The following is a 17669-nucleotide window of genomic DNA, read 5'->3' as shown; positions in this document are numbered from 1 at the left end:
GGCTCAGTGGGTAGGAAGGGCGCTTAGTACCAAAGCTGATGATCTGAGTTCTCTCCTCAGAACCCACATGGTGGAAGAACCAATCCCCATAAGTTGTCTTATGACCTTGCACACACACAGTAACGCGTGCATGCACATACACAAGCAAATAAAAATTTTAAAAGGAAAGAAAGTCTAAGCTGACTCTATATTTGGAAAGCTGAAAAAGTGGGGTCCACAGCGTAAGAAGGGCCTGGTGCCTGGAACAGGATGCTTAAAGACTAAGAGGTGGCAGGCAAAGCTGGAGTGACCACACACACACACACACACACACACACACACACATGCACGCAGCTGCTCCAGGAGTCGCATAATCAAAGGCAGTGAACCCCAACCTCAAAAATTTAAACACCAATTTTGTGTAGTGTTGGGACGCTATAGTGTTGGGAGAGAGAGGTTTAGAGGCCATCAGTCACATGACTGGGCCGAATGGGCAGGATGACTGCAGTGACTGGCAGCTAGGATGGACCTATGTGAGGAAATGGTGCCACAGCAAGCCCTATCCTTAGCAGGCTGCTGCTGCGGTACTGGGCTGCCAGCTGGCACAGTCGGCGGCTAAGTGTGCAAAAGCCACATTCATCACGGGGCTGGTTCCCTAAAGGACCCACGTCCATGAGCAGGGAACCCATCATTTCTCTATTACATAAGTAGATTTGTCACTCGGTGCTGAAATTGATGCCAAGGGTTTGCTACTAATCAAGCTAGAATCACAAGTCAGAAGACAGGGAGGGCCCTCTGCCAGCTGAGCAAGGAGCTGGACCCAGAGGCACAGGACACTGTGGTCAGGCGCCCCATCCCTCCTCTGGAAGTCTGGACAAAGCCCTGAGAGGCCTGGTAGTACCTTTCAGAGCCATCTCCTGAAATCACACACCCACAAGGCTTCTTTCTGGGCTCACCAGCACAGAGGTCCATGGCTAGGCCACTCTCACTGTCTGCAGGGCCTGACTGGAGGTAACAGTCAGCTGGGTTGACACCTGTAGGCAGCTGAGGGGAAGCAAAGGCTGGGAAAGGGGACAGTTGACAACAACAGTGGTTTGCAGCAGTGATAGTTGGCAAGTGTGCGTGTGTGTGTGTGTGTGTGTGTGTGTGTGTGTGTGTGTGTGTGTGTTCCCACTGTGTGCTCTACAGTGACTCGGGGCACTGAGGACTCTCTCAGTAGATAAGCTGTTTTCCTCCTTAATCCATAAGTGACCACTTGCCATCCAAGCGTGGAGTCCGAGGTAGAGTGGACGCCTTCCCATCTGCACATACCCACAGGAGCGTGGTCCCTTCCACTCATACACTGGAGCATCGTCTCTAAGAAGCAAACCTCCATTGCTCCCTGGCTAGTCATTAGCTATACCACAAATCAGGTACCACCCAGCATTCCACAGCTCTCCTGACTCCAGTGCCAGCTTGTGAGCAAAAGGATCCCAAGTTCATAGCTGTGAAATGTTCGGAGGAGACTCACTCAGGGCCCACAGTGAGCATCACCAGAGCATCACTCTGAGTAGGTAGAGGCTAGCTAGCCTGGCCATGGACTGGGGAGGGACATGACGGCAGCTCTGCATTTTGCCAGAGTGCCCTCAGCCAGCTAGGGTGTCTAAGAAAACAGCATCATTATTTTTCTTTCCTGTTATCCGTATTATGTCATCAGTATCCTCTTCGAGGCCAATAAAAAAGGGGAGGGGGCAAAAGGGGGTCTAGCTACCCAGAGTTGGCGGGATTATCTGTTTATATCGACGGCGTCCCTCACTACACAACTTTATGACCCCAGCCAAACTGGGTTCTGCTGGACACAGAAGGACCAGCGGCTATGCACAGCACCGCTATCTTTTTCCCTCAGAGCTAGGGCGGAAGCTTTCTCAGGGTGTTCCAAAGCACACCGCTCCTCCTTGCGAGCTTCTACCCTCCTCACCCTCTACTGCACCCCGGGTATATCCAGGCTCTTGTCCCTCGGGAGGGTGAGCTCGGGAAGCACAGAAGCCCCAGCAGCGCTGGGCCTGTGATCCTCCTGCTCTGGTGGCCCTGAGTCCTCCACCTGCGCGTGACTCCTCCTCCCGTTTCTATTCCGCAGCTTCCGCACCCTGGCAATATGCTGTTTTGGCGACCGCACCTGCGTCGGAGTGGGTTGGAGGACACTCAGGAGATAGAAGGGGAAACAAGGAAGGTCTGGGGAGCACCGCGGCGCGGGGTGAACAACCTGGCCCCCGGTGGCGGGCCCCCCGCAGCCTGGAGCCTCCCGCCCGCAGGCTGCGGCACCGATGCGCTGTCCGCGGTGCTGACGCCGGCCAGGCGCTCGGTCGGGAGAGGGAGCAGACGCCCTGGTTCCCGCCATGCCCGGAGCCCAGAAAGACTGCCTGCCCTCGGTTCCCAAGCCGGGTCTTTCCCTTCAGAGAACTCCGCCGGAGTCCTGGCGCTGCGGTTGGTCCAGGAACAAATGAGTGAGCAAAGGGACCTCAAACTTCTGGCTAGAGCCCAAGAATCGAAAGTCGGCTTGGCCCCCAGCCTCTGAAACCTCAAAACACTAAGTTGAATAAAGTTTTCCCGTGGCTTGAGAAAGGAAGCGATTCCGGAGCTCAAGCACAGGGAAGGAAGGACGCGGTAGACTAGCAGGCTGGCAGCCAGCACGGCAGTGGGACACCTGCTCCAGTGGGACGCACTGGTGCCTACAGAGCGACCTGGAGGCGTCGCAGCAGCCCAACTCTCCACCCCTTCCTCCCTTCCTTACTCACCCCTCCCCAACACTCCGCCCCAGGCTAGGATGACTCCGCCTCTCCTAGCTGGGTAGCTCTTCGGCGGTAGCAGGGAAAGGAAGGGAGCGCTTCCCCGGAGGACTCGGCTTGGCTCTGAGGCTCCGAAGCCGACACCGACAGATCAATTACTGGGGTGGAACAGGACTGCCCGCCAGCCCGCTCCTAGGCACCACCGATTCCCAGCAGCCTCATGAGATGCTCCAGAGGACTCTCTCTGTGCCCTGCCACCGTGTTCCGATCCTAGGCTCCCGGACTCCACGGTTCGACCTGTCCGCAGCCCGCGGCCTGTCCAGAGTGGAGTATGCGTCCCGGGGCCCGGTGGACTCCAGCCACCGGGCGGCGCTGGCCTAGCTTCGGAGCCCGGAGCCCGAGGGCAGCAAGTGAGGAGCCGCGGGAGGTAGTAAGGCGTCGGGGCGCGGAGAGAAGCGCTCCAGACCGGGTGCCCACTGGGCCGCGCGACGGGTGCATGGCCTGAACGACCGGCAGGAGGCGAAGGCGCCCTGCCGTCCCGGTTCCGGAGAGACTGCAGAGGGGCTCCGCCGCGGCCCCAACCTCTGGCCACCATCCTCACGCTCCTGCTCCTGCGGCGGGGATGTCACGGCCCCGGCTCCAAGAGCCGCCCCAGCCCCGGGGCTGAGCTGCGGACCATGTCCTCCCGCAGCCCCCGGCCCCCGCCCCGCCGCTGTCGCCGCCGCCTGCCGCGCCCCTCCTGCTGCTGTTGCTGCTGTCGCCGCTCGCACCTCAACGAGGACACCGGCCGCTTCGTGCTGCTGGCCGCGCTCATCGGCCTCTACCTGGTGGCGGGCGCCACTGTCTTCTCCGCGCTCGAGAGCCCGGGCGAGGCGGAGGCGCGGGCGCGCTGGGGCGCCACGCTGCGCAACTTCAGCGCGGCGCACGGCGTGGCTGAGCCGGAGCTGCGCGCCTTCCTCCGGCACTACGAGGCCGCGCTGGCCGCCGGGGTCCGCGCCGACGCCCTGCGTCCGCGCTGGGACTTCCCCGGAGCCTTCTACTTCGTGGGCACCGTGGTGTCGACCATAGGTGAGCTGCGCGCCCCGCGCGTCTTTCCTCTCGTGCCTGTCGCTCACTGCCTTTTCCACCGATCGGAGACTGGGCCGGCATCTCCCGGCTCCTCTCTTCCATTCTGATACCCTTTGCCTACTTTTGTCTCGCTCTCTGTCCTCTAGTCCCCCTACTTTTCTTTCCTGCATTCGGACCAAAGGTTGGCTGGAATGGACAGGTCTAGCTCTTATTAGGGGCCACTCACTTGACTGTGTGTCAACCAGGCACCGAGCACTGTAAGAGCTACGTGTCCAGGCTCTGCTCTTTGGTTTTGTCCCCTGTTAGAGGGTTTGTGAGAACACAGGTCAAGGGCTGCTACTTTCCACCCGTCCCAGGCCTCGCTATTTCTCGCGTCCATTCTCAGCGTTTTCATTTCCTCTTCGCGTCCTCTTCTCCTGTTGACACTGCCCCACCCCCCTCAAAGTAAAGTCCGTTATTCACAAGGCAGCCAAACCTTCCATTTCACTGTTTTACACCATGCGCCTTGGTTTTTCCCCTTCCCACGCCCCTAAACTTCCCCCAAGTTCTTGACCTCTTGTCTTTGCTCCCCCTTTTCCAACCAATAGTAATGCCAAAGGACAGACAGAGGTTAGTGGCCTTTTCATTATACCTTGACATAAACAGCTCACTTTTTCTTAACCTCGAGAAAATGTGCAGACTCTTGAGACCTCCCCACCCCCCATCCCACTCCACCCCCGCCCCCACCCCCCGCCGCCGCGACTTCCTTTTCAGCTAGATTGAAGTCCCCTAGTGCTCCTGTTGGGAGAGTGAGTCTCCAGCCCCTCCCACCCACTCCTTTTCCCAGGAGCTTGGCATCCTGTAGAACAGCCACCTCCCCCACTTATTTAGCTGTAGAGAGTGCAGAAGAAATGTACTTTGAGAAGACTTGGTTGCTGTCTCACCCACTCCTTTTTTGAATCTCAGGGTTTGAGAAGCATTCGCTGGCCACCCCAAGACGTCCTCTTCTGCTGATGCAATTTAGGAGAAAGGGATGTACTTTCAGGGCTGAGAAATGAGGAGCTTTATCAATACCGTTCCCGGTGCCAGTTCAGAGCATGGTACTGCTGCCTGGAGGCTGGACAGAGGCAGCAGGTCTGTTCGGGATGTGCGCAGAGGGAGATGTCTCTCTGCAGTTCTCTGTCTGTGTGGATGTATAGTCCGTGGAAGCGCTTCCTTACCACCAATCTTTTTTTCTCCTGTGTCATGCTTGATCTGATTATTTTAAATAGAAAAGGAAAATATGGACCGAGCCCAAAGTCTATACAAACTGGATAAAAATACGCTTTAAAAATATATCATGTTGTTATGGTGATTGAAGATATAAAATGACCCCCCTCAAAAAATCCCCTTTTAAAAGCTGCATCGAGTTGCTATAGCAACTAGAGGGTTTTTTTTTTAAGTGCTTTAAAAGTACTAAGGATGCTTAATCTTAGAGGGTGACATCATGTGTTTATAGTTCGTTGTAACAAGTAGTCTTCTTGTAAACACTCCCTGTTGCTTCTTCTACCTAGAGGTACACCTGGGAACATATATGTCACAGCGTCTCTCCCCCAGGGACACGCTCTAGCTTCCTAGTGGAACTGTAAGATAAGCAGAAGCCGCTGCGCCAGTGTCCTCTTCCCATCCAGAGGCCCCACTCTTGTGGCCTGTGCTTGCTGCATGGTTTCAGAAGCCGTGATTCGGAACCCAGGCTTCTCCCTCGGGTTTGGGGACAAAACCAAGTCAGATTGTTTGAAAATTGTCCCACGTCCCAGTCTTTAATCTACTGTCAGGATTGTCTGTTCTTTAGTCAAGTGGGAAGGAACTGTGCTCGTGCTTTTGGATGTAGGCAGGCAGTGCGGACAGGCTGCACGGTGTGGCTGTGTTATGAATGACCTCGCATGTTGTTTCCAAAATCCTCAGGGCAAAATTAGCACCAGTGTGTGGATGGCTCAGGATTGAACTGGTGGCCCTCTCTGGGGATACCAAAACTGCTGTTTGAGTAGTCTCTGCAAGCTGCATGCCTGGCGTGACACTTGGGGATAGTGGCTCAAATTGGTCCTCGTCTGTCAGTCAAATAAGTTCTGCTGAGTCCCCAACCAGCATGATTATCCTTTCAGCCATCTCTGTGGAAAACATACTAGGATGAGATTTCAATGGAGACCTACATAGGTCAGTGTCTTCTCTGCTTATGTGTTTCCTTCCCTTTAAATGTCCAGTTGTTGCAGTTATGGTGTGTTTACGGATGCAATCACACAGGGAACCAAAGCTCAGCCGTAAACAGGTAGCCAGGCGTCTCTAGTCTGCCATCTCATCCAGGAAAGAGAAAAGTATCATGGTCTGGGTTGGACTTGATCAACAATCACCACGGGGTGTGTGGTTCATGCAGCTATGTGGAATTCAGGGCTCCAGGCTTGTATCCTGCCTAATGACATAGAGTATTTCCCTTGCTGTTATTTATCAGGCTCAGATAAATGATCCATATAGTCTTTGTATAAACAACCCTTCATTCAGTGACTAACCGTGAAGAACTGTGTGTGTCAGGCCCAGCGCTATGTTGTGAAAGGCTAATAACCTTTGGTCTATGTGTCAGAGGCCTAAGCATATTCCAATGTGGGCAGCTGAGACGCAGTGTGTGTTAGCCATGCTCACTACAGGTGACCAGAACCAAAGGGAGACTGTTGGTGGAGTCTGTGTGGTGCCATGTTAGAGGATCTACACACAGTTAATGAGGGGTTCACCTCAATGTCTAGCTGAGTTTGTGTGGTGAATAGTACCCCAATTTCATGCATATAGCAGTGGTGAGAATATCCTTGTGTGAAACTGATATATTAATAATGTGAGTCTCTCTCTCTCTCTCTCTCTCTCTCTCTCTCTCTCTCTCTCTGTGTGTGTGTGTGTGTGTGTGTGTGTGTGTGTGTGTGTGTGTGTGTGTGCACATAAATCTGACACTAAGGCAGTGGCTAGGTTGCTGGTCAGGCCAGCAGCTGGTTAAGTACAGAAAACTTGATGGGTCACACAGATGTTGCAGGCAGGTGTGTTAGAAGCAGCTGAAGGCCTTGAATGGCTGTATAGGCAAGAGAGACAGCCATCAGGGGAAGGATGGTCTGAGAGTGCCTGCTCTCAAGAGCATGTACTCAGAGGAGGTAACAGAGGGATGGGATTGGCCTTCAGAGGCAGGCAGCGTACAGGAAGGTTCAATCTGGTTATGTGTACTCAAGGTCATCACATGGGACATCACAGTGAGAGGGAATATTTGTCCTGACATTTGGCTTGTAAGGGGCCCCATATCCTGAGATGGGTGCTTTGCAACTGTGTAAACACACAGGTGTTCACACAGCACAGACCCTATGGGGGAAATGTGCCTGCAATTATCCAGTGGTAGTTGAGGCTGTGCACAAAGTCTATCTGAGTAGCTCAAGCAAGATATTTTAAAAAGTCCACTTTACACTCTAAATTATTCATCCTGATTGCTCACACAGATCTGAAACCCTGGGTAATTACCACTTCTCCCATTTACCCTCTGCGACATACTCCCTAGGGGGTTGGAGTGAAGCTTATTTTAATGTGAACATGTTTGTGTCTGCATTCCTCCATCTAACCAACACCCAAAGCAACAGGCCTCATGGCAGAGGCGAGTGTGGCCTTTGGCACATCGTCATCTGTGTCATCGTCTGAATCAGATGAACTAACACTGAAGTCAGTGACTCTGGCTCCTCTAGCTCCTGGCTGAGTTCTTAACAGCAGCACGCTGGCTTGGAGAAATTCAGAACAGTCCAAGAGTATTAATCCATCATCTCGAGTCTTAAAGGATACTTTATTGGTTTTCTTTGAAAAGATTAAAAGGAAGCTCTCCCTAGGGGCTTTAATTATGCATCTGCTGTCAGATTTACACATACAGAAGAACATATTTAAAAGTCTCTCTCAAATGGCAGCTTGATCAAAACAGAAATATTTTTGCTTCCTTCTATTAGGTTTCCTGGCAGAATTTTTTAGTAGCTGTAAAGCTAAAATCATGCCGGTAGAGACGATATGGTGTAGGTATGAGAGTTGTCACTTTTGGCACTGCATAATTTAGCTTCCTGCTTTCAGAAGTGGGTACACATAATTATTCGGCCACGGGATTAGTAACACGTCCACCCCCCTCCTTTAAAAAAAAAAAAACTTGAGTTTTTTAAAAAAAAATGTTTTTTGCTGTAGAGGAGACTAAGACATTATAAGAGCAAAATGTCACCGCCATCACTCATTTGGGTTTCTTCTAACATGTATGTACTGAGCTGGAGGTGGTGGTGACACCTGAAGCATGTCCCAGGAGGAGGCTGTGTCTCTCTCACTTCCTTCTTTCATTATTGGAAAGCAGTGCTGTGACAGAGTCGAAGGATGTGGGAAACGCGCACGCTGGCTTTGAAGCTGTCGATGAACAGGAAACACGTTCCTATCCTTCATCTCCCCTTGCCCTGTAGTTGCCCTTTAGGAAACAACGATTGTTTAACTGACTCACAGAGCAAGTCACCCAGGTCCAACATAGCTCTTCTCCTGCCTCAGGTCCCCTGCAGTTAGGTAAAACAAAAAGGGAGGCACTGTTTCCCTTTGTTGTATCATTAACACCAAGTCCACATTTCCTCATGGCCTGCACTCGTGGCTTTTAATAGGTGCATGACATTCGTTGTAGTTGATGCTTCCTTGCTGCAGGCTAGCTGGGTGGCTCCCAGCCTGGGCTATTTTGAGCATCTTTATGCAGAGGCCTCTTCCCTCTGAAGAACATCTCCTCAAGGGTGGTGAGTCTCCAGCAGTGGAAACGCTGAGTCAGCAGATGCGGCTCTGAAGTCACTGAGTCAGCCGGTGCTGCTGTCTTCTCAGCTTCTGGCCAGCCGTCTCGGAGGGAGAAATTGTTGGCTCTTTCCTGAGGTGAGCTCCTGGCTCCCACAAAGCCTAACCGAGGTTGCACAGCCATCTGCTAATTGCTCCATGGATGCAGGCCACATGCACACTTGGTTTTCTCCTGCATCCTGCTGAACTAGGCATCTTCGGCCTCCATTGATGCTTCCTAGGACAAACATTGATTGAGAGGAAGACAAAGAGGAACAGATGGGGACAGCTGCAGGTGTCCAAGACCAAGACAAGAGGAGCATCGGGACCCTCAGCTTTCCTTGTCTTGGGGAGTGGTCTGTCACTGTTCCCAGTCGCAGCCAGATGATGGGGACCTTTTCCTAGTTAGTGCTGAGTCTGCCTAGGGCCCCAGTCTTGAGTGGCTCAGGGTCTATAGCTGCAAGGACCATGAAGATGTCTAGAACTTTCCCAAGCCATTTAGAAGAACATTTTGTCATCCAAAGCCAGTCAGCAGCCCGTTATAGAACAGAGTGTGGCAGAGCTATGCTGACTGGAGATCAAGGCAAGAACCCCAACTATGGAGCACCCCTCAGATGCCACCTATCTGAAATTTCTGTCTGTCTGACTGTCTGTCCCTCTGTCTCTGTCTCTCTGTATGTCTATGCCTCTCTCCTCCTCCTCCTCCTCCTCCTTCTTCTTCTTCTTTTTCTTTCTCTCTCTCTCTCTCTCTCTCTCTCTCTCTCTCTCTTCATCTCATCCTCCTCCTCCTCTTAAAACAGAGTCATAAGCCAGGTGTGGTGGTGCACGCCTTTAATCCCAGCACTCGGGAGGCAGAGGCAGGCGGATCGCTGTGAGTTCGAGGCCAGCCTGGTCTACAAAGCGAGTCCAGGACAGCCAAGGCTACACAGAGAAACCCTGTCTCAAAAAACAAACAAAAAAACAAAAAAACAAAACAAACAAACAAAAAAAACAGAGTCATGCTATGTAACCCAGACTGGCTGAAACCTGCTATATGTCCTAGGCTGCCTTAGAACTCATGTCCCAAGCACTAAGATTGCAGGCATAAAATATCACACTTGGCCGTCGAAGTCCAAGGAGCCCTTCCAAAACTAGTCCACAAGGGGCAAAGCTAAATGTTTTGTCAGAATTGTTGAAAGTAGATGCATTTCCCACTCTCACACACCTGCACTCACAAAGGGAAAGGGACAGGGAGGCAGGGAGGGAAGTGGGGCGGGGTAAGGTTCTTGCACACACTGCTCAAAGGGAAGCCAAGGACTGAATTAGGCTGAAGTTTCTCCCAAGCTGGTACCTAGGCTATTGGAAGAGTGTTCAACTCTACATGAAAAAGAAAAGGGAGAGACTTTAAACGTCCTGATCTGAAAGTGGTGGCCACAGCCTTTAGTATGTGTCCCTATCTTCCCAGCTAGAGTACCTCGCCTTGCAGGCTGCTCATGTTAGAAGCTAGGAGGCAGCCAAAGGCCATTGGTCCGTTCCTGGGGTTGTCCCAGCCACAGGTCTTCTCTGAGTGCTCGGTGCCCCTGCCCCCCCACCTCTGTCCAGTGTCATGGACCCCAGGTTCTGGCCAGCAACCAGCCCAAACAAAATGTGCGTAAAGCCGGAGGAGTCCGCACTGAGAGGCTCTAGCATCGGGTCATCACAGGCGCAGGCTTCCCACCCTGAAACTACCGGATGTCTCACTTTCAACAAGATTGAGAAATGCGCAGGCTGTAAAAGACATCTTTATTCTCCTGGTTCAGTTGTTATCTGGGAGGCTCACTGCCTCCTTCTGCTAACCTAGGCCTAGTCCTGGAAGCTTCTAGCTTCTGTACAATCTAACCTCGGCCAAGAATGTTTTCAGCTTCTGACACTTCCTGCTTAATACGCTCATCCTTACTTGTTCTTTCTGAGCTCTGGGCTGGCAGGTTCAACTCAGCAATTCTGGCTCAAACTCCTCTCCCAACTGACTTATTAACCTGGCTTCTCTCTCAGCCCAGAATTGCTCTGCTTGGCCTCAAACTAACTCAGAAATCTATTCTAACCTTCTGGCTTCTTCTCATTTTCTGGCTCATTCCATCTTCACCTGAGTTCTCTCTCTGCAACCCATCTCTCACTGTCCTGGTAAAACTGCCACGTAAGCAGCTTCCCTTTCCTCTCTCTTCTCATGAGAGTTGGGCTAATCCTATTTCTGCCAGATCTTCTCTGATTTTTCATCTTTCCTGCCATTCAATTAGAATTCACTTTTTAATATGGGTGCTTCCTTCTACAAATTAACTTTAACCTTTGTTTGGGATTAAAGGCCTGTGCCACCATGCCTGGACCTAAGCTTTTCTTTACCTGATACTTGTTCTATACCAAGTGGGCCTTGAACTCAGATCTGTTTGCCTCTGTCTCCTGGATTAAAGGCATTTTTGTATTCCAGCCAGTTCACACAGACATAGATCTTTGGATATAATCTCTTGCCGACTGGATTACATAGAAGGCCTTTGGATGTGATGATGTCTTGCCAGAATATCCATGTTCTGAGTTAACATTTCTCTACAGTGGGGAGGTGCTGGTGGAGGGCAGGGAAGGAGACTGGCATTCCTTGGTCCTCACCCATGCTAGCACTTGGCTTCTTAGGCCCCACAATGGGCCTGGCCTCCCACATCAATCACTGGTTAGGAAAAATCTCTACAGGCTTGCCTGCAGCCTGATCTTATGGAGGCATTGTCTCAATGGAGGCTTCCCCTATCTGATGACTCTAGCTTGTGTCAAGTTGATATAAAACTAGCTAGCACAACTGACCCTTTGTCAACTTGACACAAACACATTTCTGTTAAGCCATAACTTTCTTATTCATCCCCAAGACCACACATTAATAAAGACATCACAACATAAAACATTTTAGAAGCTTACAAAGACCCACAGCCTTTAAAATTTCAAGCAATTAAAAAAAATAGGTCTTTTTAAAATATCTCTTTTAAAACTCGAAGTCTCTTAAAATCTAATGTCTTTCAACTGCAGGCTCCTATAAAAATGAAAAATAAGCTAAATACTTTCTTACTTCCTGAGGGAAGAACCAAGGCACAGTCACAATCAAACCAAAACCAAACCAAACTCCAACTGTGTAAATAACTCCATGTTGAACGTCTGGGCTCCCCTCCCATCTTCTAAGCTCATCCAAAGGGCTTGTGTCAAGTCTCCAGCTCTGCCTCTGTAGCGCACAGCTGTCTTCTAGGCTGCTGCTGGCTCCACATCACTGCTGCTGCTGCCCTTGATGGTCGTCCCGGGGTCCTGGCATCTCCAAAACTCTGGGGCCTTCTGCTGCCGCTGGGCTGCACTTTCACTGATAAGCTCTCTTCATGGTGCCAAGCCTCCATTTCTCTGCGTCTTCATCCCTAGGCCTTCAACTGCCGCTGAGGCTGCACCTTCACCAATGGCCTCTCAGTTCAAGGCCTTGGCTGCTCTCCATAACGCATCCATGGCTTCAAAACCAGGAGCACCTGGGTGATTCTTCACATTACTGAGTTCAGCGGCCAGAGTGAGGTACAGCGTGGACACCTCTGAAACACAGCTCCTGTTTCCTGACTCTGAGGAAATATTTTCTGGATTTCACCTCAGTGATGCCCGTCTCTTCTTAATCACTGCTGATTTTGCAGCTCCAGCCGGCCAGCATTAGTTGTCCCAGTCATGCAAAGGTTTTACTTCAGTGGTGTTTGTCTCTTGTTAATCACGGCTGATTCGTCAGTCCCAGCTGACTAGAACCACAGATTCTTTTTATTATTATTATTAATTTATTCAGATTACAACACAATTGCCAGCCCATCTTTTGTATTCTCCCATTCCTCCCTCTCTCCTGCTTTCACCCTACTCCCCTCCCCTAGGTCTATGACCCAGGGGGACCTCCTCCCCCACTATGTGGTCATAGGCTATCAAGTCTCATCTTGGTAGCCTGCTTATTCTTTCTCTGAGTGCCACCAGGCCTCCCCACCAAGGGGAGGTGGTCAAATATAGAGCACCAGGGTTCATATCAAAGTCAGTCCCTGCTCTCCACTTAACTGTGGAGAATGTCCTGTCCATTGGGTAGATCAGAGTAGGGGTTCAGTGTTTACTATTGTATTGTCCTTGGTTGGTGCAATAGATTGAGCAGACCCCCCTGGGCCCCAATCCACCCATCATGATGTTCTAACCACAGATTCTTAACTCACAATATGCAACGACCCTGATAGAGCCTTTAAGTGGCTCTCAAACTTCCCACTGGGACTTGACCAGTGGCTCTCCAGCTGCCCACTGGGACTTCACCAGCCAGGCCTCCATCTTTATTTCTCTTAACATTCTTCTACACTCACACGGAACAGCTCACCAAGGTTCGAATTCTCAATTCCCAAGTCTTTCTTCCACAGTCTTCCTCCAAACACATGGTCAGCAATACCCTACTCCTGGTACCAACGGTACCTGCCTTAGGGCTACCGTTGCTGTGATAAACACCATGACAAAAGCAAGCCAGAGAGGAAAGGGTTTATTTGGCTTACACCTCCACATCACAGTTCCTCATCAAAAGAGGTCAGGACAGGAACTCAAGGGAGGCAGGAACCTGGAGGCAGGAGCTGACGCAGGGGCCATGGAAGAGCACTGCTTCACATGGCTTGCTCAGCCTGCTTCCTACAGAACCCAGGACCGCCAGCCCAGGAGTGGCCCTACTCACAATAGGCTGGGCCCTCCCACACCAATCATCAGTTAAGAAAATGCCCTACAGGCTTGTCGTTAGCCTGATCTTTCGGAGGCATTTTCTCAGTTGAGGCTTCCTCCTCTCCAAAGCCAAGTTGACATAAATCTAGCCAGCGCACATACCAAAAATAAAAGGAAGTGGTTCTTGCTCACTGCTTTAAAGGTTGAAAGGGCTCATCCTGTGTGCATGCTTGGTGAGTCCACAGCGATGGCGGCAGCTTTCCAGAGCTGGTCATGCCTTGTCGGTGAGCCCTGGTCTGCCCTTGAAGCTCCTTCGACCTCACCACCCTGTGCAGGACCCTCTGGGTCTCTGCCAAACCTACAGAGTGGCATACACCACTCTGAGACAGCCTGTGTCTCTAGGGCATGCTGTGGCCCTGTGCTGTTACATAATGCTTGCCATGATATTGTTTGGTTTGCTGTCAAGGCAGGATCCCATGTAGCTTCAGCAGGCCTTGAACTTGTTGAGGCTGGTCCTTCCATCTCTCTACCTTAGAAGTCCTGAGATTACAGGCATGACCCAGCATGGTGCTCTTTAAAATTCTCTTTTTTTTTTTTTAAGCCCGCCTAATTGGAGTGCTATTTACTTACTCACTTACACGTTTTTAGAGACAGGGTTTAATGTAGTCTAGGCTAGCCTTGGACTTGCTAGCCCAGGATGACATGGGCCAACTCTGACCCATTTTGGGGGTGGTAGGGGTCAAATCTGGGGCTTTGTGATTGGTAGATATGCATGGTACCAACAGAGCGCATCTCAAGGCCCCATCTAGTGTCTTGATCACTGTGCACTGATCCACCAAAAGACTAAGTGACTTCTCTGTCCCCAGCCGCCACAAAGGCATCCGCAGCTCGGTCCTTTCCTCCTTCCTCTTTCTTGGCAATATTCAGTTGGAGGAGGAGGAGGTTGTGGCCCTGAGAGTAAGAGACAAAACCCTGGCCCAGGCCTGTCCTACCCTGTTTCCCTGGATGGATCTGGTATCAAAACCACTGGGTAGGGCCTGCTGGAGAATGATTCCCGCTCGCCTCTCTCCGGACCTCCATGCCAGCAGTCAGGGCCTGCGTTCTGGGATTGAGGAAAGGATCAAAGTCACCTCATCAGCTCCTTGGCTGATTCTCCTTCCTGTTCCATATCACGCGGCTAGTTTATCACCTGCGCCTTTATCTATGCTTTTCCCAGAAGCTTTCTCAAATCCTTGGAACCAAAAACAAACAAACAAACAAGCAAACAAAATCCTCATTTTGTGGATTCAGCCTCAGGCTCCGAGTCAGTCTGGGCAGAATGGGCATTCGGGGTCCTGACCAACCCAGGATTTTATCCGACACTATCCCATGTGAAGACCCACACACAGCCCCGCCTCGGGACTGCCCACTGGAGGGAAGATGTGGGGAAGGAAGTCTCAGGCAGGACTGAAGCCCAGTTTAGGAACGCTGGCTGTGCTGAGACAGCTTCCACGGCTATGCGGCTCTCCATCAGTCACAGGCCACGCCTCTCTGGGCCATATGCAGACAAGCAATGAAAGCTCCAAGGTGGTTCCTATCAATCTTGGACCGTGCTGCTTGGCACAAAGTACACAGTTAGCCAACGTATGCTGGATGAGTGAGATGAGTGAGTGAGTAACTGACACCCTTGGGCCGCTGAAACTGTAAACTGCCCCCAACCCCAGATCTCCTTCCCCCCAATGCCACCCCCATGGCTGGCAGAGCTGGACATGTCCCTGGTCCCTCTATCTGGCCACTGGCTTCATCTCTCCAGAGCTGGCAGGTGTGCAGCTGGGCAGCCACCTGGGACTCCCCTGGCTGGTAGTGCAATCTCTGTGGCTTTTGAGTCAGATGGGTCCTGTCTTGTCCCCGAAAACAAACTAGGTGAATAAAACCTCAGTCCTGTCACAGACTTTGCTCAAGAGAGAGTTCTGCTCAAGGTCATAGCCTGAGGGTAAACGCTGCTGCTGCTGCACTGCTGGGCGTGCGTACGTCAGTGTGTGTGTGTGTGTGTGTGTGTGTGTGTGTGTGTGTGTGTGTGTGTCCGTGTATCCCTTCCCCAGCTTTAGCTTCTGGCTCCCCTTCCTCATGGCACCCCCACCTCTTCCATCTGCCCACACAGCCCTCACACTTGCTCCAGGAACTTCTGCAAGCTGCCGCGGGGGGGGGGGGCAGGGGGGGCCCGTTGCTCACACTCTTCTCTCCACCTAGAAGGCTTCTCTCGTTCTTCCTGTTTTCTACCCGTTGACCTTGGACTTGAGGGTACTTGGTGAGAGGCTCCCCTTTCAGGGACCTACCTGGGTCAGCTCCCCCAACTCTAACATAAGCTGGTGTTAGGTAGAATAGGGCGTGTCCAAAGCTGGCACATGACCCAGAACATTTTCTGTTATTCCTTTCTTTTCTAGCGCAGCAGCTCTGTCTTAGTAGTGCTGGCCCCCATGACACTTAGTAAAATGGTCATGACCAGATCAGAACTGGCACGTTGAACGACTCTGTGAGGGAGTCTAGAAGTAATGAGAGCTCCGAGGTGGCTCCTATCAATCGTGGACCATGTTGCTTGGCACAAAGTTCACAATTAGCCAACGTATGCTGCATGGGTGAGATGAGTGAGTGAACAGTTTACACCCTTGGACCCCTGGGAAACTCTAAGCTGCCCCCCAGCCCCAGATCTCCTTCCCCCCAATGCCACCCCCATGGCTGGCAGAGCTGGACATGTCCCTGGTCCCTCTCTCTGGCCACTGGCTTCATCTCTCCAAAGCTGGCAGGTGTGCAGCTGGGCAGCCACCTGGGACTCCCCTGGCTGGCAGCGCAGTCTCTGTGGCTTTTGAGTCAGATGGGTCCTGTCTTGTCCCCGAAAACAAACTAAGTGAATAAAACCTCAGTCCTGTCACAGACACAATGCTGTCCCCTTCCCTACTCTGCACAGTAAAAAGAAGTTCAGTCCTGTTTCTCCTATTGTCTTCGAGGCCAGTCCTGCCCTGGTCTTAGCTGTGTCCTCAGCTGCAGTTACGAGAGCTCCCGCTCAGTTATCTCCCTAACCGATGCCTTCACCAGCTCAGGACCACCCCACATGGACGGACACTGGCTCACAAATTTGATGGAAGTTTTTAAGCCGTAAGAAAATATAATTCCACAAGCCAAGAAAAGCCAGACCCACCCACATAGCCCAGCACCTCCACGGTGTCTCCAGAAATACTCAGGGAGCTTTTATTGGAATCGGGTGTCCCAGCTTTCTGGAAAGCTACAGTTGAGATCAACGCGAAGCCTGAATCACAGCCCGGGGGCCTTCTCCCTTCCAAATGGCCGAGATCTCTTTCCCCGCTGCCAAGTGCTCTGAATTCAGAAATGCTGCAGGGGCAGTTCCTCAGGAGGGAGGTACTTGCTGGGGAACAGCACTTTGGAGGCCTGGAGAATTTAGATCATAGGGTTCTCTTCTTCCTCAGAAAGCTGAGGTAGCATGTTAGCCAACCCTGAAGGAGATCTAGCAGCCCCTACCATCAGTGGTGCAGACATGGGACCTCAGGCCCACCCCTACCCACAGCAGTGCAGACATGGGACCTCAGGCCCACCCCTACCCCAGCAGTGCAGACATGGGACCTCAGGCCCACCCCTACCCACAGCACTGCAGACATGGGACCTCAGGCTCACCCCTACCCCAGCAGTGCAGACATGGGACCTCAGGCCCACCCCTACCCCAGCAGTGCAGACATGGGACCTCAGGCTCACCCCTACCCCAGCAGTGCAGACATGGGACCTCAGGCCCACCCTGGCCAATTTGCTCGCCACCATCCTCACACTTCCCGTGAGGCACACAGTCCCTGGGGGGCCAGTGGTTAACATCTGTCTCCTCCGCAGATGTTGGGTTCCTGCAAGCTTCCTTTTCTCTTTGGCCCTTATCTTCTTTCCACAGCCTCAAACATAGCATGTGGCTCCAGCAATATTCTTGAAACGAACGTAAATCTGAACAAATGGTCAGAATTTCCCAGTCCACCTGTGTGCTCAGTCATTAAGGAAAAAGTGAAATATGAAATCTCCACTTACCAACCAAATGACAAGCTGGACAGGTCATCCTCTGCTGTACAAGGAAGCTCATCTTTCAAATAAATAAATAAATAAATAAATAAATAAATAAATAAAAAGAAAAAAGAACCTTGGAGTAAAAGAAGAGGAGGATGGGGACGGAGGAGGGAAGAAGGAAAATACAGATAATGATCTACGTTGTAAAAGAAAACACCAGGTTTTTTTGTTTGTTTGGTTGGCTTTTTGAGGCAGGGTTTCTCTGTGTTAGCCTTGACTATCCTGGACTTGCTTTGTAGACCAGGCTGGCCTCGAACTCACAGC

At 51.6% G+C, this 17669-nt stretch overlaps 1 protein-coding gene across 1 annotated transcript in view; it reads left to right on the top strand.

Moving 5' to 3' along the window:
- The first annotated feature begins 1514 nt into the window (after positions 1-1514).
- Positions 1515-17669, top strand: part of KCNK12 (potassium two pore domain channel subfamily K member 12) — a 49618-nt gene continuing 33463 nt past the window's right edge. Inside the window, exon 1 of the mRNA XM_084791925.1 lies at positions 1515-3812. Coding sequence (XP_084648051.1) covers positions 3422-3812 — 391 coding nt within the window. The 5' untranslated portion in view covers positions 1515-3421. The remainder of the gene's footprint in view (positions 3813-17669) is intronic.

Source organism: Acomys minous (assembly GCF_964271855.1).
Source record: "Acomys minous genome assembly, chromosome: 8".
NCBI lineage: Eukaryota > Metazoa > Chordata > Mammalia > Rodentia > Muridae > Acomys > Acomys minous.
The sequence above is the reverse complement of the archived record's forward strand: the minus strand, read 5'-3'. Positions and strand labels throughout refer to the sequence as shown.